Source organism: Didymella exigua (assembly GCF_010094145.1).
Source record: "Didymella exigua CBS 183.55 unplaced genomic scaffold M421scaffold_67, whole genome shotgun sequence".
Taxonomy (NCBI): domain Eukaryota; kingdom Fungi; phylum Ascomycota; class Dothideomycetes; order Pleosporales; family Didymellaceae; genus Didymella; species Didymella exigua.
In genome coordinates, this window is record NW_022984841.1 from 1 (window position 1) to 23,096 (window position 23,096).

Below are 23,096 nucleotides of genomic sequence, written 5' to 3' on the forward strand. Positions count from 1 at the left end.
TTCGCCTCTCCCATCCTGTGTGTTCGCAAGTCAAATGGCGATCTGCGCATCTGCGTGGACTATCGGAAGCTCAACCAACTGACTCGGAAAGATGCGTATCCGATACCCCGCATAGACGAACTGCTTACGCGACCATCCAAAGCAAAGATCTTCTCTAAGTTGGATATCCGCGCAGCCTTCAATCGAATACGGATAGATCCCGCCTCAGAGGAGTACACAACCTTTCGGACTCGTTACGGGACCTACAAATGCAAGGTACTACCATTTGGATTGACCAACGGCCCTGCGACCTATCAACGGTACATGAACGATGTTTTGATTGACTATCTTGACGATTTTTGCATCGCCTACCTCGACGACATCCTTATCTACTCCGACGACCCTAGGACTCACCAGTCACACGTCGAAAAAGTTCTAGAGAGGTTGCGAATCGCAGGACTCCAGGCTGATATCAAGAAAAGCGAGTTCCACGTCACAAGGACGAAGTATCTAGGTTATATCCTCACCAACCAAGGAATTGAGGTTGACCCTGACAAAGTAGAAGCCTTACGAAACTGGGAGCGACCTACAACCATTACTGGTGTGAAATCGTTTCTAGGATTTACAGGTTTCTATCGACAATTCGTACCCAATTTCTCTCGCGTAGCTAAGCCGCTGATCGTATTACAAAGCCCCTCTATCCCCTTCAACTGGACCACAGAGTGCGATGTCGCTTTTGAGCACCTTAAAGCGGCCTTACTGTCAATTCCGACCCTGTGCCATTTCGACCCTGAGTACGATACGAAACTGGAGACCGACGCCTCTGATGGTGTGGTTGCAGGAGTACTATCGCAAAAACACCCTGACGGAAAATGGTACCCAGTTGCGTTCTACAGCCAAGTCTTATCCGGTTCGGAGCTGAACTGGGAGATACACGATAAGGAGTTGTTCGCCATACACCAAGCTTTCTGCAAGTGGAGAGCGGAACTAACGAGTGCCCGATCTCGCGTCCAAGTGTTCTCTGACCATAGAGCACTAGAGTACTTCATGACAACCAAAGTACTTAGTGCAAGACAAGTTCGTTGGGCAGAGACTATGGCCCCGTTTAACTTCCGAATCGAGTATACTCCGGGTGCAAGCAACGCCAGAGCAGACATCTTAAGCCGTAGGGAACAAGATCTGAGTGACTTACGGGTTGCCCAGCGAGACAATCGTTCACGCGTTTTCCTAGGCCCGAATCGACTCGACACTCGTATCAACTCCGATCTCGCCCAGAAGTACATAGGAGATCAACAACCCGACGCCCAAATCCACGTGCTTAGTACCAGCAAGCGCCATATGGACCTAGACTCGTTAGAATTGATCGAAGCGTTACTACAGGACAACCGGACCGGTTTCGGTCTGGAACGCGAAAGTTTGCCCAACCAGTATCGCGTCAGCAATGGACTATTGCTCTACAAGGATCGTCTCTGCGTTCAGGCAGACTCTACCCTCTGTACACGGTTGATTCGGGAGGTCCACGACCAAGTATCATCTGCGCATCCAAGTGCAAAGAAGACTTATCAGTTATTGTCTGAGAAATATCACTGGAAAGGTATGGAAACTTCATGTCAACGTTATGTTCGTAACTGCATTCCGTGCCGAAGAGGACATCCGAAGCAGACCCGACTCCAAGGTTACCTCCATCCCTTGCCTATCCCAGACCGACCCATGCAACATCTTTGTATGGACTTCAAGGATTTTCCGCCAGACAAAGCCGGTTACGACCAGATCATGGTAATCATCGACCGCCTGTCCAAACAAGCAATCACGATACCATGTCATAAGAACATAAACGCCCGAGGTATGGCCAACCTGTTCATCCAATGGGTGTACCGATTCGGCCACACCCCAGAGTCTATTGTGTCAGACCGTGGTCCACAATTCGTGTCTACTTTCTGGTCCGCCTTCTGCGATATCATTGGTGTGAAGGTCAAACTGTCAACCGCCTATCACAAGGAAACGGATGGTCAAACCGAAATCATGAACAAGTATATCGACCAGAGATTGCGCCCGTTCGTATCCTACTACCAGGATAACTGGAGCGATCTACTGCCCATGATTGACCGAGCCCAAATGACCCTACCCCACTCAGCAATTGGTATGGCCCCGTATCAGGTCCTCTTTGGTTCTGAACCAAAGCAGAGCTGGTTCTGGAACGACCAACCGGTGAAAGGAAAAGGACCAGAAGCCATAAACCGCAAGGATGCCTTAGCCCTGGCCACTCGCATGCATGACGCCTGGGCCACAGCCAAGAAGAACATGGAACAGGCTCAACTCCGAATGCAGACCGCAGTCAATAAGCATCGTCAACCAGTCGATTGGAAGGTTGGCGATATGGTCTATCTAAGCACCAAGAACCTGTCGAACCCGCGCCCCAGCAGAAAGCTATCTGACCTGTGGGAAGGTCCATTTCGAGTACTAGAACAGGTGGGACATTCATACCGACTTGACTTACCTAAGGGATCTCGCATCCATGATGTGTTCGCCCCAAATGTGTTGTGCAAAGACCCCCAGGACCCACTCCCAGGACAAGAAGCGCCGAAACCCTCAGGTATCCCTATCCAAGGCGTTGAAGAGTGGGAAGTGGAAGAAATCCTAGCCAGCAAGCTCCATCGCGCAACCCTGAAGTATCAGGTCAAGTGGGTAGGCCACGATCAGGATCCTACTTGGTATAACGCCTCCAACTTTATGGGCGCCCCCCACAAGTTAAGAGCGTTTCACGAACAATATCCGAATAAGCCAGGACCTCCAAGAGGTCTGGACAAATGGATCGACGCGTGGGAGAAAGGAATGGAAGACATGTCGCAGCTAAAGGATGACAAAGTGAGGGAGAACAAACGCAGTTTGTTATAACACGCTATCTACGGGTACAAACTGGCCAGTTTCAGACCCCGCCTCAGGCCTCACGGCAGGTCCATCTCGTCACCTGAAAATTCATGAGGCACGTCAGACAGCTCGCTGTCCGACTCCGCCCCGACTGCTCCTCCTAAACCACCATCATATCCATTCCCCCTTCCACCACTTGGACGACCACCCCGTCCACCTCGTTGTCCTGTTCCACCCCGACTCCCTCCTTCCACAAGACCCTGCAAAGCTTTTGTTAGCTCCACCTGAGCTCCCGCCACCTTCTCGACAGCCGCCGCCAGATCAGCCATCTGAACCTGAAGGACCCGATTCTCCTCCGCTACCCGATAGTAGTCCGCTAGTAGCACATCTACCACCAACACGCTCTTGAGCTGGGCAGTCGCTACCTGCACACAGCTCGCCAGCGCGAAGGCGGCAGCCCGGACCCTAGCCTCCGTGATGTGGCGGTCATGAATCACGTCGCTGCCAAGCGCGACCTCGTACTGTCCGAGGGCCTGCCAAAAGACGGAGAATTCGCTTTCCACATAAGTGGGAAGCTAAAATCTGTTAATGTATAACTAGGCAAGGGCCAGTATCGGATTCGTACCGGAACACACTTCTCGTTTTGAAAAGTGCAGTACGCACACTTCTTGGAGCTCATTGACGAAAACTCGAAGTCAACAAATCGGCCGCGAGCAGCAGCCCGGACTGAACGAATACAGATGACTCTGTGAGCCTCCGGAAGCACCCCGGGTGGTACAGGGATTGGCATGATGTGTTACAACTTGTCAAAGGTCAGACGTATAGCCAAGTCAGTCCGATATACGTACGCAGAGGTGTTCTGTTTTGCTTGAGACGAAACAGAAACTGGAAGAACCTCTCTGTTGGTATACTCAGTTGTGTCGCCACGACAACGGAATATATGACGACACAAAGTGAAAGTAGGTTCACGTTACCTACTGCCAATTCTTTTTCACTCGCCACATCCGTATACGTTCCGTTTCGAACCCGAGTCACAGATATGGGACTATCTGTCTACAAGGAGGGGGGTAGTGTAACAACGCTCTACGAACAGTGACCCGATACCACTAGGATACGGTTCTAGCGACTCATGACCATGGCCCTTGTCGCATGGCATGAGCTCACACCGAACTGCCACCGAACCCTCATATATAAGGAGCAAGGGACTGTAGCATTGTAGAGTAGTTTTTCTGTATCCTTTCGTACAAGACCTATAGGTGTAGAGAATATATCCTGGTGTTCTTATCATCCCAGCACTCCCATATGCCTCGTAGCGGATTCACACCTATTCCGGATATCTCTCTTCTTGCCTGCGTCGTTACATATGCCTTGTAGCGGATTCACACCTATTCTGGATATCTCTCTTCTTGCCTGCGTCGTTACAATTAGAGACCTACCAATAAGGTATATCTAACGCTCTAGCAGCGCTGCAGATACTGCAAAATTAGCTAGCATAGAAGGCCTAGATAGTAAGGATAACTCTACCTTCTCTAGTAGTATTCTAAAGTTGTTATTATTAAGGCATGTTATGTTAGGAAAAAAGGTGGTTATGCTAAGAGAAAGTGGCTAGTTTGGTGATATGGCTAGCTTGGTGATAATCTACGTTATTTAATAATCTTAGAACGTAGTAGGTTGAAATAGTATAAGTACTTTTTACTATTATAAGCGTTGTGACGTAAGATGTCTATAGCAGAGCTCTATTCGTATGTGAGCTTCTTAGGGTGATAGTTGTAACAGAGTAGGCGCCCTGCCCTCAAAATCAATACTACGTGACTTCTCTGCCTATACCAAAAGGTAAGCACAAGAATACTTAAGCAAGTATTCGTTGCGTAGTATAATATATATAGACAATAATAGCGCTAGCCAGCTAGCTTTGCCTCTAGCTGCTATGAGCGCTATGCCACGTGTCGTGTTCGTGCATAGTCGTTACAATAGTGCAGGAACCTAGTAACCTAGCTATCCCTAACGTACTCTTAGGCTATTATAGACGCGAAATTTTGCACTATTTGCCTTGTAGGTGGTAGCCCTTGCTTAGTAAGCCCTTCTGTACAGCTACAAAGCTCATACTCTTGTTGTGGGCTGAGCTTTTAACGCGTGGAGTTCCCATCTTCACGCGACGCGCATACGCCTTAGTGCTGCTGCGACAGGGTGGATCGCGACACTAAGCTTTAGTAAGCAATTTTTGTGTATGAAAGTTCATCAGCTGCATCTGCTGCGTCACAGGCTTCAAGGGCAGCTTCTAAATCCATGCCGTTGTGAAGTTATGGTGTTGAGGATAATGGTGTGTTATGGCGTTCGCGTGCACGGTCCCTGTACGATTCGAAACCGTAAGATTTCCGTTGTCCTGTTGTCGAGAAAGTAGTCCGTGTTTCGGGTATAAATACATACCTATTACGACCTTACGGAGATTCAAGTTGAGAACCTGCAAAATCCCCTTGCTTTACACACTTTGCACAAAGCCGCTAATGAGTGTACCGCTCGTCTATTCTCGACTGATCTGCTTGTGAGGTCTGGGAGCCAAGAGGTATATGCAAGCAACCTATAACCAAGTGGGCTCTTGACAGTAGCAGTTCTGTGTGACTTCGTTTGGTGCAGTGGTGGATACTGTAAGCCGGCAAAGAAGTCAATTTCGCTCAACTTTTGTCTCAAGCCTGACCCGCATGCTACTGGACGGCGGCTGCATGCAATCCGAATACGAGTCTATGAACGGCGCTCGCTTGCTCGCTTGCGCTGCTATGATAATACAAAAGGGAAAGTTGCCTGATGAGGCTGGCTTGGGTGCGATCCAACTCTTGCCGCTGCTGGTTGGACATGGCCGTCGTCTACTTCATCTTGCCCTTTTCACGCTTTTCTTTGAGATATCTCCAAGCACGCTGTGGGCCTGCTGTGAGCGGGCCCTTCATGCTCTGTACAGTGGATGGCCATTTGACGGTTTGGTTGACTGCTTTGGTGACCATCTGAGGGAGATCTGTCTCGGCTGCGATGCGTTTGTCGAAGTCGCTGCCTACTTGCTTCTTTACGCCGCCCTTTGCATCTTCATCCCTGCTGGCCTCTAGCATCTCTTTGTATTCGCTGCCGGAAATGCCGAATTTGCCGCGGTACAGGAAGTAGATCTTCTCGCGGAACTTCTTAGGCAAGCGCCGCACCATGTTTGCGCGTCGCTCAGGATTCATGTCCTGCGAAAGCTTCAGGTCCAACTTGGTGTCATCCACCCAGTCAGGTTTGCTGACAGCAGCGAAGTCTGCGTACATGATGTTTGGCAATGAAACGATCAGATCGTGATACAGTAGCCTGAAGTTGCGAATCTGGTGAGTGACGATGTTGTCGATCTTCTTTGGGTTCTCGCTACCATACTGCATGCGCGGGTCGCCCTGGTAGCTCAGCCCGGTTATTGTAGAGTATAGCTGCTTCTCGGTGAAGGTTGGAGGAAGTAGTAGGAGGGCGCATCGGACGGCAGAGAGTAAGTTGCGCTGATTCGCGAGACGAATATTCGGTTCCTCGTGGAGGATCTTGCATGGCTTGTGCAGGCGACCGGCGAGATACAGCGTGTCCCAGTCTGTGAGATCGCGCAGAAGGGTCTCGAAGTTGACTACTCCGTACTTGATCATCGTGCCGTTGACTGTAATATACGGGTTGAAGTATACGCCAGCGCCATACCGATCCTGCACATGGCTGACCACACCTGAGCCCAGCGACCCAAGGAAAGAGTAATGATCTCGGTGGTCGCGCAAATTAAGCCAGTGGAAGTGCTGGGCGTATTTTGGGGTCAGGATGAAGTCGATCATCTTTCCACCGCCTTTTTGCCATTTCAATATCGCCTCGGGGGGGTTCGGATGCGGCGATTCGGTTGTGAGCGATGCTGTCGAAGCTGACTGAGGGAAGACGCCGGAGCCGTACGCAAACGCATATGTGACAGGCGGGAACTGGCGCAGTATCCCTCTCAGCGACCTCTTGAATTCTTCATTTGTCTGAATCAACTGGTTCTTTCCAAAGTCTTTATGCGGCAGCTCCGAGAAGTCGGACAGCGTGGGCTCCTGATCCTCCCATCCCGGAGGGAGTGACTGGGCCTCGGGGCGCGGATTGCTCGACTGCACCTCCTGTGTTGCAATGAATCGGCGACCAGGCAGCAGCAGGGGCTTCCTGCACCACGCTGTCCGTACAAATGGGCGGAATTGATACATTGGTGTCGTTGAGTCGATGTCTGAAGCTGCTCGAAACGGACTCAGCAAGGGGTGACGTAAGCAAGCTAAAAAGATCGGGGCGTGTTTGGCTGGTGTTTACCTCGCGCCTGCGATCCCAACAACCGCGACTCCCCCATCACTCTGCTCCCAGTACCCACCATAATCGAGCTCGAGCATTGCGAATTCTGACGCGACTCTATTCTTTTCGATTTTGCACTTTTCCACACTCCAGACTCGATTCCGATTCCGACCTCCCGGCGCCAGCTTTCAGGAGCCATGGCAGCCTCTCTCGCGTCCCTGCAGGCGCGTATCGACACGTTCACAGCCCCGGCTTCCAAATCCAGGCGCACGTCTTCGAAGACAAAGAAAGCGCCCTCCAAGTCGAAGATCGCCTGGCCATTGACACTCCCATCGGCACACGACCTGGCCTTCGCAGGATTCGTGTGGAAGCCTACAACAGCGAGTCCAGACAACGTCCAGTGTTTTGCATGTCACTGCCAGCTGGATGGCTGGGAAGAGAACGATGTCCCCGCATATGAGCACCTCACACACTCTCCAAACTGCGGCTTCGCAGTCGTCACATGCATCCGTCTGCGCAGCGGAGACCCGGGCAGGAGCGAAGATGATCCCACCTCAGACGCGATGATGCAGGCGCGCCGCGACACGTTCGAGCACGGCTGGCCCCTTGATAGCAACGAGGGGTACCCTAGCGTCGAGCAGGTATGCATACACCCAACGACATGTGCAAGCGCATTACTGATAAGTATGGTAGCTAGTAGAAGCTGGCTGGTACTACGACCCAACTCTGGAAACACCTGATGGCGCTACTTGCGCGTACTGCTCCCTGTCTCTGGACGCGTGGGATACCGGCGACGATCCAATGGAGGAACACCGACGACGTGCGCCTGACTGTCTGTTCTTCGCACTCAAGGAGCTCTACCACCCAGCGCCAAAAGCTGCTGCTAAGAAGGGCAAACGCGCCTCTGCACGCACATCGACCGCCAGCATAGCTTCGAAGAACACCCGCGGCAAAAAGCGCGCCAGCGAGCAGATTGACGATTCGATCTCCAGCATAATCGAGAAGCCATCCCGTGGTAAGAAGCGTATCAGCGAGGCAACTGACCTTACTATCGAGGACGTCAAGCCGAAGGCTACACATGGACGCAAGCGTGCAAGCACGCAGATCGATGACACAGTCTCCAGCGTAGTAGAGAAACCCACACGTGGTGGCCGGAAGCGCGCAAGCACTACAATCAATAATACGATCGATCCTGTTATGGAAAAGCCAACACGCGGCAGGAAGAAGGCCGCCGAGAAAGTCGGCACAACTCCAGACGATGTCGATAACGAGCCATCACCTGAGCCCGAACTCATACCTGCACCTGCACCTGTACCAAAGACTAAAGCCAAGAAGGCTGCACCCAAAGCTAAGCGCGCCTCGACCGCAAGCACCACCACAAAGACGACATGCGGCAAGAAGCGCACAAGCGACCAGATCGAAGACACTGAAGTTGCTGAGACTTCGCCGAAGCGCGTCAGACACAGCAGCGTCTCGAGCTTCCCCGATTCTCTACTCGTCGGTACACCTAAGAAGACACCCACAGAGCTGGCAGAACCTGAAGACGATGACTCTGCGCAAGCAGAACCCGAGCTGGAGGACATGGAAGACGACATCTCGAGTTTACCCGCGTCCCTCCTTGTCGGAACTCCTAAGAAGACACCGACGAGGATGATGACTCCCGGTGCCGAAGTAGTTGAGCAGGATCAGAAGTGGGATCCCATCGACGTCGAGGCGTTCTTCGGCAGCACCGAAGAACTACACGCTCTCATGAACGATATTGTCATTGACGCTGGTCTCGACGCTATAGTGCCGACCGGGGTTACTGCCGAGGACCTTCAAGCTGCTGTATTTGCCGGTCTTACCAAGTCTGAGAAGGACATGACAGTGGAGCAATGGGTACTTTACAATGCCAAGAGGGGCGAGGAGAAGCTGCGGCAGGCATGCGAGAAGCAGATTTTGGCCTTCGGGGCGCAGGCAATGCGCGCAAGAGCGACGATTGAAGGCATTCCGACCTACTAGATGGATACGAAGTATGACAGGCATTTGGAGGGAGTTTGGTAGTTGTTATGATACCCCGGAGGCATGCAATGGAGTTTTGGGGTTGGCTTTGGTACGCGTACATAGTTTAGTAGCGTCTCCGCTCCTCTTCGCGGCTTGAGTTGATCGTAGTTGCAGCCGCCTGCAAGGGCTGGCTCCTGGGTGATGCAACATAGCCAGTTGAGGGGTGCTTTGAAGCAAACGCAATAAATTCATTACAAAGTACCCTCAGCCTGCTCTTTGTGTTCATGACAGCGTTGAGATTTCCCTACGTTATACTTTACTAGATCTCTCATAGTATCGGCTGCTCATAAATGTATTGATGAAGCCGCTCTTGTCAACCTAGAACCGCTGAAACTACGCTGGACGTTGTGTAGGATGATGGAATGACAGTCGAATCAGTTGATGTGTTCAAGCGACCTACTCGACAAACCCCCGTATCCTGCTTAAGTTCTCCAGGAACCCACCTCGCCCCTGCCCCCTCACAGGCGGTGGCTGTGGCTTAGTTGTACTCGCGCTCCTGCCGCTCCTCCCTTTGCTCCTCTCCCTCTCCTTCTCCACCTCCCTCTGCTTATCCTCCGCCACCTTGACCAAGCCCTCCACAAACTTCCCCCGCGCCTTCTCTTCCGCCGTCCCCTTCCACACCACCGCCAGATCGCGCAAGGCCTGGATCCTAGCCTGTGCCTTCGCAGGCCCCTGCTCTGGATCCCCGACTACCAGGTCGGCGATCTCGGAGCGTAGCGCGGAGGCGAATTCTTTCCCACGTTGCTCAAGCGAGGCGTTGTCGCTGCCGGGTTCTGGGGCGGAGACGCTGATCAGAGAGCTGCCGAGGGAGACGTCTGACGGCGGGATCGTCCAGTGCATAGCTTCGCCGAAGACTTTGATGACGGTCTCGAGGCGCGAGCGTACAGTTGTCAGGGTGCGGAGGGAGGTGATGTATTCGGGAGTTGTGTCGGCGGGCGGTGGTTGTGTGGTGCCTTGCGATGATTCTGCAGCAGTATCGTCCTGGATTGGTGCGTCTGAGGGTCTTCTGCTTGCTGTCTCTTGTGGCTCCGTTTCCAGTGCAAGACCACCCGGCAGGAACTTCGCGATCTCCTCCTTCAGCCCATCTCTGAGTATGTCGGTGAGCCCAATCGTCTCTCCACGCAGTACTTCGACTTCATATGCTAATCGACCTCCGCTGCGCAGTATGTCGTCGGTCAGCTGCGTGAGGATTGCTGACAGCCGTGTGGTTTGCGCATTGAGCTGCGATAGGAGGTCTTGTGTTTGCGAGGAGAGGTCTGCGAGCGAGGCCGAGGTGCTTTTGACCGGCCGCCCGCTCAGCGAGAGCGAGGGAAGGGTCGCATTGAGGTAGTCGGCAGGGTCGAAGGTCGACTGGAGGAATGGTGCAAGAGCCGGGTCGGAGACGTGGCTGGACTTGGGCGCCGTGCTGTCTTCTGCAGTGGCCATGGCTGGGACGGGGCGGAGATATGACGGGCGTCCTGGTAGCGTTCCTGGATGAGGCCCCAGCCTCCAGCGAGAAGCGAGCCAGACGCCCGGAAGCCTGGCCGCAGCCGCGCCTGAGAAAGTGGGGGAGGGGCATCAGCTAGACGCGAGCCGGGCTGGCGCGAGTCATGCCTGCAGCTCGACGCGTCTGCGTGTTTGTTCGCGGATGCTGGTACACAATCCTTGCGTCCTCGCATCCTCGCATCCTCAATTTTCACCGTGATGGCATCTGTCATCTCTGCGCAGATTGACGATTGACGATGAGGGTCTGCCCCTGAGAAGAAACGCAGGTACGGGGGCTGCTTGACCGCTAGCTTGCCTAGCAGTGCGGGCGGTTCTGCTGCCTGGACATTCAGTCACTTCATTATTTGAGCCTGGAGCCACTCCCACTCGTCAGAGGCAGAGTCGCACAGGAGCAACTGTCATGCCAAGCGCGAGCCCGTGAGCCCGTGGAGCCTCTCGGGCAGCTTCCTTGTACTCTTATCCTTCACTATTCGACTTCACTGGCGCTTTCGCCGCCCATTGCTCGCCGGCTGCGCGACGAGCTTGACTATTCACCGCAGCAATTATTGCTTTCTTCACTCACGCAAACACAAACATTGACGTCACCCCACTTCGTTCCTACGGTTGGCTGTGCCCCATCTGGGACCCTGTCCGTCCTCGAACTTTTCCTCCAGCACACTCGGTCCTCAACTCCACCCGATTTGAGCTACAATCAACCTTGTCTGCACCTGCCGCCGTGACGGACGCTGCAAAATAAGCCTCTGCATCGCAGCTTCGCCCGCTATGCCTCGCAGGCAGTTTGTGGCCGATCTGGCTGCCGCTGTCGAGGGCGTTTCTATTGCAGGCATCTCGGATGTGCAGCCTGGCGGCGACGATGGCGAATTCACCTTCGTATGCATCGCTGACGGCAATGCTCTCATGATCTCTGCACTAGTACCTGGTAAGTACCACGCATGTCAACCAAGTCCGGCTCGAGTGTGACACTGTTTTGGCACATTCAGCCTGCTAACAGAACTGCAGAGTTATCTGACTACCCCTCAAGTCACGACTGCATGATCTTCGGGCCTGATGATGCGTCCTCTAGTGTTGCCAGTACTTTGTCTGATATCTCGGCGACTGGCAAGACGGTGCAGCAGATCCTCGAACTCGTATCGCGGAAACTAGAATCGACTGACAGAGATGGCGACTACCAAATGCTCAATTCTCAAGATCTCGAAGGCTTGGGAGATGGCACTGAGGATGAGGATGAGGATGAGGATGATTACGGCGAAGATTATTTCCCCGGAGACGAGGACATGCTCCCTAAGCACTACAGCAACGGCCATCACACACCGATCGTAGGGACATTCACAGAGCCCACAGCTGCCTTTCGACAACGCATCCAGCGCGATTTGCTGGCAGCTAAGAGTAACGGCTTCAAAGTTGGCCATCTGGGCGGTCTCATGGACGGGCTCGGTTGCTATGTCAGCATCTCTATCCGCATCGCGAAGCTGGGTATCTCCGAGGAAGCCATGCAGGCCTGGCAGATCGAGCCCAATGAATATCTCGTCACGTTGTTCCACTATCCACACGGTTATAAAACCATGGACGACTTACGATCGTACGACAACAGCCAAGCCCAGCGCAATTTCAGCATCCGCATTGGTATCTCCAAGTCCTACAAGCCCACTCTACAGGAAGCCGTCCAAGCATTCACTGTCCTTAGCAGGCAGGAAGAGAAGGAGCAGGAAGAGTCGCAGCAGACCGAGTCGCAGCAGGAAGCAGCAGTCCACCAAGGCTTCCGTCTGTCGTTCATATCCAAACCACTGCACCATCTCAGCGATGAACGTTTCCACCTGGTTTTAAAGTACCGGTATGCTGGCATGGATTGGAATGGAGCTGAACTGTTCTACTACGACCAAATCCTTCAGCCAGCAAGCAAGCATCAACAAGGCTCGGACGATAAGTACTATGTTCCCGAAGTCGTCACCACTGTGTACCCTCCGGTCGTCACGGCCGATCACATCCAGCAGTCGACCTGTCAAGAGCACTCGCTACCTGTTGTTGGCATACAGTGGGTGCTCAGGCATTTTGTACGCTGCACAGAGTTCTGTCTTATATGCCTCAGCAAGATGCCTGATGATCTTCAGGCTATCAAGCCATACGTCTGCGATAATCCGCTGTGTCTCTACCAGTACATGTCACTCGGATTTGGACCAAGTATCGAGCACGAGGTCCTCTCTCAACCGAAGGTAGTCGATCTGCTAATCAGCTTTTGCTACTCGAGTGCACGTCAGTCCAGACTGAAGGTCTTCCCTGCCGGTCTCTCATTAGAGGTTCCGCCTTCTTCGGCATATGAGGAAGATTACTCTCTCCGTCAGTACCAAGGATTGGGCTGGCAGCCGCAACCAGATGCTCAGTCGTCCAGGGCCACGGGCACTGATAGTGAGCAAATTCCTATTGCGATTAAGCTTAACCTCGATACACGCGAGATCTTGTTTAACGACAAATCCAAATCGTGCCCTCTTCGAGCGAATGAGTGGATTACCTTCCGGTTTGATGGTGAGGCGAGCAGATCATTCCATTGCCGGGTACTTGAGACTACTTACTACCCGACGGTAAAGATCTCTGAGCCTATAGAGCCAGCTGTCGCTTCACTCGGTACATCGTCGAATGCTTATGGATACGCACCAGCCGCACCCCAAGCTGCACCTCCAAAGCTGACTTCCAAGATTGCTCGCAACACAAACGAATTCCGTCCTGCGAAGTTTCAAGCCTACAACCAGAACTTTGACGCGCTGTCGGAGCAGAACAAGCGGCAAGTCATTTGTCTTCTCCTCGACATGCTGCCTTCTGTGGAAAGCTTGAAGCGGTACCTGCTCCGCAAAACCAACAACGCCCTGAGTGGGTGGACAGACCGACTTTCTCCCGCGGCTCTTGGGCTACTCCGCTGGATCATCGCATCGAATCGAGCATGCATCCTTCAAGTAGATGCCGAGCGTGACACTCCCACTGGGCGAAAAGCCGACGATCGACTGTACGGAATGTCAAATTGGACTCAGTTCCGGTTTGCGATGGGCGCGCCGGACAAGGAGCGACGGTTCATTCAAGCCGTAAGAAGCACCACCGAGAGACTTAATCTCAAGTTTCCAACTCTCTTTGCGTGGCACGGCAGCCCGTTGCACAATTGGCACGGCATCATTCGCGAAGGATTGCACTTCAACGAGACGCACCATGGTCGCGCCTTCGGGCATGGTGTGTATCACTCCTTGGAGGTTAACACTAGCATCGGCTACTCGGGCTACGGAGGAGTTGGCTACACCTGGCCGAACAGCGAGCTCAACATTCAGCAAGCTCTTGCACTAAACGAGATTACCAATGCCCCGCAAGAGTTTGTCAGCAAAACCCCTCATCTTGTGGTTGCTCAGCTTGACTGGATCCAAACCCGCTACTTGTTTGTCAGTCATGCGGCATACAATCAAGCGAACAGCCCGGCGGACAAGGGATCAAAGCCCCTGGAGATCTTGGAGCAAGACCCATCCATGACGCCAACAGGTAGTGACGGCAAGCTGATCATTCCTATGCGTGCGGTCGCCGGCTCCAGGAGACCAAAGTCGCTGAAGACCATGGTGAGTGGAATCGAGCATACTACTTCGTTACCTTTGCTGAGCGATATTCAGCAAAATAAGCGACAGAAGGCGCAAGGAACAAGCAAGTACGACGCTATCGAGATTCACGACGACGATACCGCTAGTGTTGCAACGCTGGACGAAGATCGTGTCATTTTCGAAGATGCATTGTCAAAGAACGAGCAATACGTCGATCCCCTACCGACACCAAACTCCACCAAAGACGGCAAAGGCAAGGCAAAATTAAGTGGCTTCTTTAACAAGATGAAGCCGCAGAAGCCCCTTACAGACTACGTTCCCGGGACGCTGGACTACAGTACTTTACCCATGCTTCAGCAACCGTCATGGGCATCGAGTGCTGCAACTAGGTGCCTCATGCGAGACTTCAAAGCTCTCATCAAGACACAGAACGAGCAGCCACCGCATGAGCTCGGCTGGCATATCGATGAGGACAAGATTGAAAACCTGTATCAGTGGATTGTTGAGCTGCACTCGTTCGATCCGACTCTGCCACTCGCACAGGATATGAAGAAGCACGATGTGAAGAGCGTTGTCCTGGAACTACGCTTCGGCAAGGATTATCCTATGGCACCACCCTTTGTCAGGGTCATTCGCCCGCGTTTCTTGAGCTTTGCTGCTGGAGGAGGTGGTCACGTCACTGCAGGTGGTGCCATGTGCATGCAGCTTCTGACTAACGACGGCTGGAGTGCGGCCTCTTCGATCGAGTCTGTCTTGGTACAAGTTCGTATGGCTATCATGAGCACCGATCCCAAGCCTGCCCGCCTGGAGCGCGGTGGACGGCACGATTATGGAGTTGGTGAAGCGGTCGAGGCATACATTCGCGCATGCGCCATGCATGGATGGACAGTGCCTGCCGATTTCAAGGAGACTGCTTATGGAGGTACAGAAGGATCAGGATACTTTGGCTAGACGCCAGAGGATACGTCGACGGCTGATTGGGGAGAGGCTCAGGTGGCGTTCCAAACGGAAGGCGATGCATTAACGCGACTTCAGAAACGCAAGGCTGCGCATTGATTGGCGACATAGCACGGCGTTTGGGATACATTCATGGCGGGCATTTTGCAACGGCGCAAGAGGAGCTGCAAAGATACCTCACATAGAGACCATGGAGCACAAGACCACATGCATGGTCATGGCGTCACGAATCAACACAATCATTACATATAGTGGTCGCTTATTCTTTTTTTACATTGGTCAGGCTGACTCAAAGATGGGGTACCTTCAAACTCGCCAGCAGCAGGTTTACAATGCTGCACAGCCCTTCTCCCAGAATCAAGCCACTGGCAAGTATGATGATGGGCGTCTCGCTTTTGCCCTTCCACCTCCGCCACCACAAACTGACGAGACCACCAACTGTGCGCGCCAACGTGAATGAAGGTGTGTTGTACATGCCTACAACAATGTTAGTGAAATTTTAAGGCCATGAAGTACAGAACATACCAACAGCGACCGCAATGCCACCAGGCACAAAGTCGATCCACCATCCGCTCAACCCCCTCTGCTTCCTGTTCGTACCCCAGACCCTTATCATCGTTCCCACCGCAAAGATCACCGCAGCGCCACTGGCCCATTCTCCTACCATAGGTGGCAGTCCCGTCCCTGTAACTAGTCTTGCAGTGAACACCCACACATACCCGGTCGGGACCCCGAAAAGCCCCCCAGGAATAGTGTAGACGTTGGTGTATAGCTTGTAAACTACAGCCGACAGCACTGCACCAACCGCACTGCCAATCATCTGGCCCCAAAATTGCGCATTCGGCGCCGCGCCAATCAAATGTCCGCACTTCAAATCCTGCAGCAAGTCGCCTGCCTGCAGCGCCGCGCTCTCGCTCACAGCGCCTGCCACGAGATTGATGATGACGGCGTTCTTTGCGCCGGGGCCAGTTGTCGGCGTCACGAGGGCGAAGACCAGTTGGGTTAGCTTGGAGATGCCGGATACGGGGTTCAGGTCTGTTTCACCCAGCGCTCGAACACCCATTATGCTTAGTAGAAGGGCGAGGACGAGCGAGAGGAGCGTGAGCCGGAAGGGGATCAGTCCAGGGAAGGTGACGTGGACTGCGACGGCGCAGAGAACCAGCGAGCTTACGAGTCCGATGAGCGTTGTACGTGTTGAGATGAGTTGTTCGGGGGGTGCGTCAGGCTCGCTGGAGTCATTTAGGTGTTGCTTGACGGCGGCGATGGGATTTGTGCTTGTGCCGTCCGAGAGGACGGCGTATCTCTGACGCCGAGAGATGTTAAACGTGAGGAGTTCGCGCCAGGTGTGCGAGCGGAACGTCTCCTTTGCCGTGGGGAAGTAGCTGCGCGCGAGTGCAATCAGAGGACGCAATACGAGCCAGCCGAGACTAACGAGCGAGTCTGCCAGCATGATGGCGAGCGAGACCCATACTATCCAGCCCTTAGAGCCATTCGTCCAATCTGAGACAGGACCCGGTGCCCAGCCTTTATGCTTTGCAAGCGGCGAGAGGATACCCCAGCCAATGATCGCACCGAGAAGCATGTGCAGTGTCGTTGCGGGGCCCATGATGATGCCTTGGCCGACATAGGCAGGCGATGGGTTGAGGGTCCAAAGCCAATTTGTGGCGAGCGGAAGCCCGAAGATGGGGATGTTGTGGAGCTGAGGGATAAAGTATGACGAGACGGTGTAGAGGGCGGAGCCCGCAAAGGCAATGATGAGGAGTCGAATCCTTGCCTTCCAATCTGCGTCGTTGTCATCATCATGCTCTTCGCCTCGCGTTTCGACTGGCCCGTCCTGCAACAAGCCTCGCGTTTCATCCTCAGCCCCAGTCCTATCGTTATCTGTATGTGCTGTGCTAGGCTTGGGGTCTTTCTCGCCGTGCAGCACCTTGATCAACAGCGCTGTAGCGGTTCCGCTTGGGAACTTCAACTTCTCTCTGATGATCATCTCTCGGCGCAAAGGCACAGCAAATACCACACCAAAGAAGCAGATGCCCACTGACCAGACAATCAGCTTCCCCAGACTAATTTCGAGCGGACCACCCTCTTCCGGCTTTAGCAGAAAGTTCAATGCCGGGATGACACCAACAAATCCACATCCAAGCGGCATCGTGCCAACGGAACCTGCAACTGATTGTACCAACACATTCTCTACCGGCGTGAAGGGGAGCTTCAACGTGCGGGAAACGACCTTGAAGTACGCGAATCCAATCAATGCGGAGGGCATAGCCATGCCAGACACCCAACCCGTCTGCAGACCGAAATACATGTTGGAGAAACAAATCACAACACCAATGGCCAAACCGACGAGCACGCCTCTCAGCGTGAAGTTCTGCGGCTGGCTCGCCTGCTCGGCCAGATAGTCGCGATCTCCAGCAGGAATGGGCGCACTGTCCCCTGCATCCTCAGCTCTTTCATAGTCGTCGGTGGATGGGCGCGGTGAAGATCCTCGGTCTGGGGCCATGGTTGGGAGATCCTGAAGGGGGACTGCGACGGACAGGTTGGAGTTTGAACGCGGGTACACGTTCAATCAAGCATCTAAAGGAGATCAGGATGATGTTGCGTGCTCAGATAAATGCAGAAAGGAGCGGCTGCCAATAATGCAATTAGTAACATTCTCCTCACGTGATGCGGTCCAGCGGGTCCCCCGGCTTATGTCCGACTTGTCCGTGCTCACCAACGCTCAACGTGCATCGCGGGCTGCCGTTCAGGGACGTTGTGCAGCGCGCCTTCTCGTTCTTGACGCTTCCTGTTACAGGACATACAGGCCTCTTCACTTTTTCGTAACACATGATGAAGCTCTCCAGCGCCCTCCTCCCGCTTCTGGCGGCGCCCTTTGTCACCGCAGAGCACACCTCCAACTGGGCCGTCCTCGTAGGCACGTCACGCTTCTGGTTCAACTACCGCCACCTTGCCAATGTCCTCTCGCTCTACCGTACGGTCAAACGCCTGGGCATTCCGGATTCTCAGATCATCCTCATGCTACCGGACGACATGGCCTGCAACCCGCGCAATGCCTTCCCCGGAGCTGTCTTCAACAACGCCGACCGGGCCCTTGACTTGTATGGAGATAACATCGAGGTGGACTACAGAGGGTACGAAGTCACAGTGGAGAACTTCATTCGGCTCATGACAGACCGTTGGGGCGAAGACACGCCCCGCAGCAAGAGGTTGATGACAGACGAGCGGAGCAACATCTTGGTCTACATGACAGGGCATGGCGGCAACGAGTTTTTGAAATTCCAAGACGCGGAGGAGATCAGTGCCTTCGACCTGGCAGACGCGTTTGGCCAGATGTGGGAGAAGAAACGGTGTGTGACCCTCCACGTACCACATTATACGTGTCTTCCTAACGTGTTACAGCTACCACGAGATGCTTTTCATGATTGACACCTGCCAAGCAAATACCATGTACTCGAAATTCTACTCCCCCAACATCCTCGCAACCGGGTCCTCGGAGATCGACCAATCTTCCTACTCGCACCACGCCGACCAAGACGTTGGCGTCGCCGTCATCGACCGCTACACATACTACAACCTCGAGTTCCTCGAGACACAAGTCCGCGACCCTACATCGAAGCTCACAATGGGCGACCTGTTCGACAGCTATGACGAAGAGAAGATCCACTCGCACCCTGGGATACGATATGATTTGTTTGAGGGCGGCGAGCAAGCGGCAAGGAACAGACTGGTTATGGATTTCTTTGGCAACGTGCAGAACGTCGAGGTGGAAGGCGAGAAGAGGAATGAGACTCAGTGGAGGCAGGATTTGGAAGCTATTGAAAGGATGATAAACGAGGCGAAGAGGAGGCACAACGAGAGCTTGAGCATACAACCGCAGGCGCAGCATATTGTCGAAGAATCAAAACCAGTTCAGAGCTCGAAGAGGCAGGGCGCGGCGATGGTGCAGGAAGAGCAGGGCTGGTCGAAGCAGATTGTGGGTGCTGCGGCCTTGGTTGGCTGCGCTGTAGCGTGGGCTGCGGGCAGCTGGCTGGAGTCGTGAAGAGTTGGACTTGGAGCGTGACTGTGTCGATATCTGTTCTATACCCCAAAGCATTGTTCGTTCACCACCTCATGCTCAAGCGGACAGTCTAGTCTGTGGAGTCACCGTCAACAGTGCACCCCATGTCCGTACCAAGTATATGACCGTAAGTTACCTGATACACATCACCCCGAGATCCCAGATATCAGGTGTCCTCACAGGCAGCAGAACAGTCAGCTCTGAGATACGTCCCTCTGACAACACTGGCGTCTGCAATTTTCCTACAGGATGACCAGGCCTTTGAGGACCATTGCTGGAGCCGGCAGCCCTATGCGATGCGAGCCTCCCCGCCTCTTCATACCAGCAAGGTAGCTCCATTGATGTTCGAACTCCCAAATGGTGGTCTAAGAGTGTGCGACTCATGCCGGCCGTCGCTAAGCTATTCGCTTACTGGACTTGCAGACAGTCCCACATCAATTTCCAGGCAATCCATACTACACTACATCTTGACGAAGCCGTGAGCGAAGCTAAGCCCCAGGCCATTGGCGTACATTTCAGACAGTGTCATCTCGTATAATACCTAAGTTATATATTTCTAACATTGCACTGGTATCATCAAGTCACCGCATCGGTGGTTTAGTGGTAAAATTAGCCGTTGCCATCCTTCACAGGACAGTTTCGGCTAGCCCCGGGTTCGATTCCCGGCCGATGCAAGCTTTTTTGTCTTGGTTGGGTCCTGATGTGGGGATGGTTGTGGTGGAGCATCTCCCAGCAGGTTGAGCGCGAGTGGTTTGGGCCGTCCGACCGGCAATGTCATTTTGCACCAGGAGGAGCCCCAAGGCTGGGAGTGGCATTGTGCGTATACGGTCGATATATCTGTCAGGACGAGCCGTCGTGAAAGCGATAAAGCTACTAATCGTAAAGGAAAAATAACAGCATACGATAGTGGATGCCTCCTGGCTGTAGGGTCCTTGAGGACTGCCCAAGAAGAATCGAAAATTGAACTTCGTCCAAGTCGTTCACCGCAGCGAGTCATCTTCGAAGTCAACTGATACTGATACACCGGCTGCTCGTGCAATGGTAGCCACTTGCCAGACTATCGCCCAGCTGATAGCCAGGCTTGTTGAAACAAATCGCCATCCGTCGCATCGACAAGAAAGCTGCATTGAAGTCGTCGGACATGCGTGTTCGAATGTCTTGGGTTTCTGCACTATAGCTGTAATTGCTCCAGGCCGACGTTCTGGATGTGTCGACTCGTAGCAGTGTCCGTGGTGGAAGAGACGCTGGAACTGTCTGTACGCCAACATTAGCCTAGCTTAGCAGTTCTTTGTGTGGAATGGTTTGAATATGATATCCACAGGTGGTTAATCCTGGCGTGACTGTCTCCGTTGTGATTATGCGCTCGATTACTTCTTCGGGTACATATGGAACAACAGTCCAATTCGGATCTCGGCTCAAGGACTGAGACTGACTTGAGATTGCTCTAGGGCCTCGTATGGAGAAACTCGTGTCTGTCCTGGTGGCTGGCGCAACTTTTTACATGGCTTCAGGCTGGATTGATTGAGTCTCTGGTGGAGATACTGCAGCTATTGAATCCGAACTATCAGAGCTAGCGGGAGCCGGTCACGAGAAGCACGACAATGGCTTCTTGAGTTTACAGATTAACGGATGGTACTATTGAGGTTCTGCCCCCAGTGTTGAGTGTCACAGGCTTGAGAGCCTGGAAGCTGTCAGGTACGCAAGGCAAACATGGTTCAAATACAAGAACCGCAAGAGCTGATCTGCCCCTTCATAACTTACCACTGAGAAATACCCACGAGCACGGCCACGCGCCCTTACTGTTCAGAACAGCATCTTCAATACTAAACCACCCACTTCTCCACAATCGACATACTGCGCAGTGTCTTTCTTGTATGTTCATTAGGCCCGTAAGGCCAACCACCAGTACCGATTGTCTATAGAGAAATCAAGCGCCCATCCGGCTACATGTCCGACACAGGCAGTCAAGGCCAAGCTTCAGGTAGCCGCAATATCTCGAGCAACATCAAACCCGTATCGCCCTCGCTTGACGTCAACCGGGCGACTGTCAACACTAGCAAGGGATCCGTGGACGACAACGGTGGGCCCAAGGATGCAACCCCACTGCTTGAAACGAAATTGGACCTTGAGGCAGAGATCACCTAACAGCGCGAATTCGTAGAAGACAAAAGGATTGGCTTTTGCTGAGCGTGAGGGGCTTACCGCATGATTTCCTTTCTTCGTCTATTGAGCGAGTAGTCTAGAAGGCAAAGCCGCCATGTGAGCGGTGGTGTGCGGAAAGCAGGGACCAGACCATTTGGAGGACAAACTCGGCTTCTTGCACTTCGTGAAGAGCTAGTCTTACACCGAGGGACACGAAATCGAGGCACGTTGAAGCGTTGAACGGATCGACGATGACACAGTAACCGAGAGCTAGGGTTGCAATTAGCATTGATCAGCATCGCTGAGGCAGTGCGAAAGCAGTTAGGAAGGGAATTCAGACACTTGCCCTGTCACAGGCAGTTATCACCATTGCCGTAGCTCGGTAGACCGTCGTGATAAATAAAAGTTCATCTTGTAAAGGGGCGGGGAAAAAAAGTGGGCGTAACGTACCACAGGCGCGTGCCACAATCGTGCTTGATAGGCACATCTGCGCGGCCGGTTAGCCAGCGCTTCCATGATGAAGTTCAGAGATCGACGTTTTGATGGCGAATCAGACTTGACAGTCTCGTCTTTGCCGAAGCTTGGACATATGCTTGTCTTGTGTTTGCGTCGTATCATCATGTAGGAGTGGAGACTGCGCAGTGTAGAGCGTACCGAGAGATGCAAGTTGTGCACTGAAAAGAAGTTAGCAACAATCCTCATGCGTAGATGGAGCAAACAATGTTGGGAGGGTTGGATCAGAAAGGCATGAATGGATATTTGAAATGAAGTCGTCACCGGGCAAACCCGTCAGACTCGTCATCTATACGTCGCATCATCTCCAAGAAAGGCCGAGGTGGATTTACTTACATTGCAAGTTCAAACAATTGGGCGGCTGTTTTATGGTTCGGCAGGGTCTGGTGTAACGAAAGTCAGCCGAGCTCTTACCCGGCTTGATCGAGAGCGCATATCGGCAGAACGAGATCAGTCGGCGAGGTTTTCTAGGCCTGCCACAATAGAGCGTATCCTTCAAGAATTGTCGGTGCCCAGTGCAGATACATCATGTGGGAGTTTGAGTGCGATTGCGAAGGACTGTGCCGTACCAAGATGTCATCTGTGGTCTGCGACCCAGCTGTTAGCAAGAGGCCAATGTCGAACATGAAAAGATCGAGAGGGAAGTATCGAGATCAGAAACAGCCATTTTTTATCTGCATCGGTCGAAACCTGAGCCGGTAATTTCCAGCGTGCAAAGCACAAACTGATCATCATTGGATGTGTGGGATATGCGAGAAGGGACATACGTACTAGGTGTAATAGGTGGCGCCCTGGCTATGCAGTAGCTAGTGAGTTCACCCTGCTCGCGTCGTAGCATGTTCACTGCAAGATCTGTTGACTGTCAGAGACTGAGTTTACACAAACGACTGTGCGGTGTGTAGACAACTGTAGTCGCATTCAGACTGACGTGCAAAAGTGAGAGTTTCATTCCCCGAAAGGTCAAAGACTCTAGTTTGAATTTGGCTTTGTGTTTCATCCTGTAGACTGGGTTGAATTGGGAATATGCATACCTCAAGCATTTGGAAAGCGTTTGAATAAAACGCGCAAATGCACTCCATCATGCGCGGTGGGCGCCAATTTGCAACCCTGGCAATGTTGTTGCGTAGCCGAAGCACGACGCGGTGGTGTGTGGACGAGAACGGCTGGAATTCGAAAGTTTTTTA

At 53.0% G+C, this 23,096-nt stretch overlaps 8 protein-coding genes and 1 non-coding gene across 9 annotated transcripts; 5 read left to right on the forward strand and 4 right to left on the reverse strand.

Annotated features, from left to right (window-relative positions):
• Positions 1–2,899: 2,899 nt before the first annotated feature.
• On the reverse strand, positions 2,900–3,801 carry M421DRAFT_353903 (uncharacterized protein). The gene is made up of 2 exons (XM_033589593.1): positions 3,473–3,801; positions 2,900–3,422 (listed from the first exon to the last, which is right to left on the reverse strand). The coding sequence occupies exons 1-2, from the start codon at positions 3,635–3,637 to the stop codon at positions 2,925–2,927; spliced, it is 663 nt and encodes a 220-aa protein (XP_033442794.1). The 5' UTR covers positions 3,638–3,801; the 3' UTR covers positions 2,900–2,924.
• Positions 3,802–5,708: 1,907 nt separating this feature from the next.
• M421DRAFT_96706 (mitochondrial import protein mmp37) lies at positions 5,709–7,345 on the reverse strand (the record flags this gene model as incomplete). Its single annotated transcript, XM_033598413.1, has 2 exons — positions 5,709–7,132; positions 7,168–7,345. 2 exons carry the CDS (start codon positions 7,343–7,345, stop codon positions 5,709–5,711), a joined length of 1,602 nt encoding a protein of 533 aa, XP_033442795.1.
• Positions 7,207–9,387, forward strand: M421DRAFT_426786 (inhibitor of apoptosis repeat-containing protein). Its single transcript, XM_033594494.1, has 2 exons — positions 7,207–7,787; positions 7,840–9,387. Exons 1-2 carry the CDS (start codon positions 7,344–7,346, stop codon positions 9,145–9,147), a joined length of 1,752 nt encoding a protein of 583 aa, XP_033442796.1. The 5' UTR covers positions 7,207–7,343; the 3' UTR covers positions 9,148–9,387.
• On the reverse strand, positions 9,388–10,669 carry M421DRAFT_426787 (uncharacterized protein). The gene has a single exon (XM_033594495.1). The coding sequence runs from the start codon at positions 10,612–10,614 to the stop codon at positions 9,586–9,588; it is 1,029 nt and encodes a 342-aa protein (XP_033442797.1). The 5' UTR covers positions 10,615–10,669; the 3' UTR covers positions 9,388–9,585.
• A 767-nt stretch (positions 10,670–11,436) lies between these two features.
• Positions 11,437–15,191, forward strand: M421DRAFT_77838 (uncharacterized protein; the record flags this gene model as incomplete). Its single annotated transcript, XM_033597362.1, has 2 exons — positions 11,437–11,593; positions 11,674–15,191. The coding sequence occupies 2 exons, from the start codon at positions 11,437–11,439 to the stop codon at positions 15,189–15,191; spliced, it is 3,675 nt and encodes a 1,224-aa protein (XP_033442798.1).
• Positions 15,192–15,450: 259 nt separating this feature from the next.
• Positions 15,451–17,800, reverse strand: M421DRAFT_426789 (OPT superfamily oligopeptide transporter). The gene is made up of 2 exons (XM_033594496.1): positions 15,723–17,800; positions 15,451–15,674 (listed from the first exon to the last, which is right to left on the reverse strand). The coding sequence occupies exons 1-2, from the start codon at positions 17,698–17,700 to the stop codon at positions 15,487–15,489; spliced, it is 2,166 nt and encodes a 721-aa protein (XP_033442799.1). The 5' UTR covers positions 17,701–17,800; the 3' UTR covers positions 15,451–15,486.
• M421DRAFT_353928 (uncharacterized protein) lies at positions 17,592–19,314 on the forward strand. The gene is made up of 3 exons (XM_033589594.1): positions 17,592–17,836; positions 17,918–18,547; positions 18,600–19,314. The coding sequence occupies exons 2-3, from the start codon at positions 18,027–18,029 to the stop codon at positions 19,237–19,239; spliced, it is 1,161 nt and encodes a 386-aa protein (XP_033442800.1). The 5' UTR covers positions 17,592–17,836; positions 17,918–18,026; the 3' UTR covers positions 19,240–19,314.
• Positions 19,315–19,843: 529 nt separating this feature from the next.
• M421DRAFT_t129 lies at positions 19,844–19,931 on the forward strand. Its single transcript has one exon. It is a non-coding gene; the product is annotated as a tRNA-Gly (tRNA).
• A 1,258-nt stretch (positions 19,932–21,189) lies between these two features.
• Positions 21,190–21,402, forward strand: M421DRAFT_77834 (uncharacterized protein; the record flags this gene model as incomplete). The annotated part of the gene is made up of 1 exon (XM_033597361.1): positions 21,190–21,402. A coding segment is annotated over one exon (213 nt), but the record flags the coding sequence as incomplete, so codon positions are not given.
• Positions 21,403–23,096: the final 1,694 nt, after the last annotated feature.

Coding starts and splice junctions, on each gene's coding strand:
- M421DRAFT_353928 (XM_033589594.1), top strand. CDS start 18,027: ATGATGAAGCTCTCCAGCGCCCTCCTCCCGCTTCTGGCGGCGCCCTTT. Junction 18,548..18,599: donor CAGATGTGGGAGAAGAAACG/GTGTGTGACCCT, acceptor AACGTGTTACAG/CTACCACGAGATGCTTTTCA.
- M421DRAFT_353903 (XM_033589593.1), bottom strand. CDS start 3,637: ATGCCAATCCCTGTACCACCCGGGGTGCTTCCGGAGGCTCACAGAGTC. Junction 3,423..3,472: donor AAAACGAGAAGTGTGTTCCG/GTACGAATCCGA, acceptor AACAGATTTTAG/CTTCCCACTTATGTGGAAAG.
- M421DRAFT_426787 (XM_033594495.1), bottom strand. CDS start 10,614: ATGGCCACTGCAGAAGACAGCACGGCGCCCAAGTCCAGCCACGTCTCC.
- M421DRAFT_426789 (XM_033594496.1), bottom strand. CDS start 17,700: ATGGCCCCAGACCGAGGATCTTCACCGCGCCCATCCACCGACGACTAT. Junction 15,675..15,722: donor TGGCATTGCGGTCGCTGTTG/GTATGTTCTGTA, acceptor ACATTGTTGTAG/GCATGTACAACACACCTTCA.
- M421DRAFT_426786 (XM_033594494.1), top strand. CDS start 7,344: ATGGCAGCCTCTCTCGCGTCCCTGCAGGCGCGTATCGACACGTTCACA. Junction 7,788..7,839: donor GGTACCCTAGCGTCGAGCAG/GTATGCATACAC, acceptor TAAGTATGGTAG/CTAGTAGAAGCTGGCTGGTA.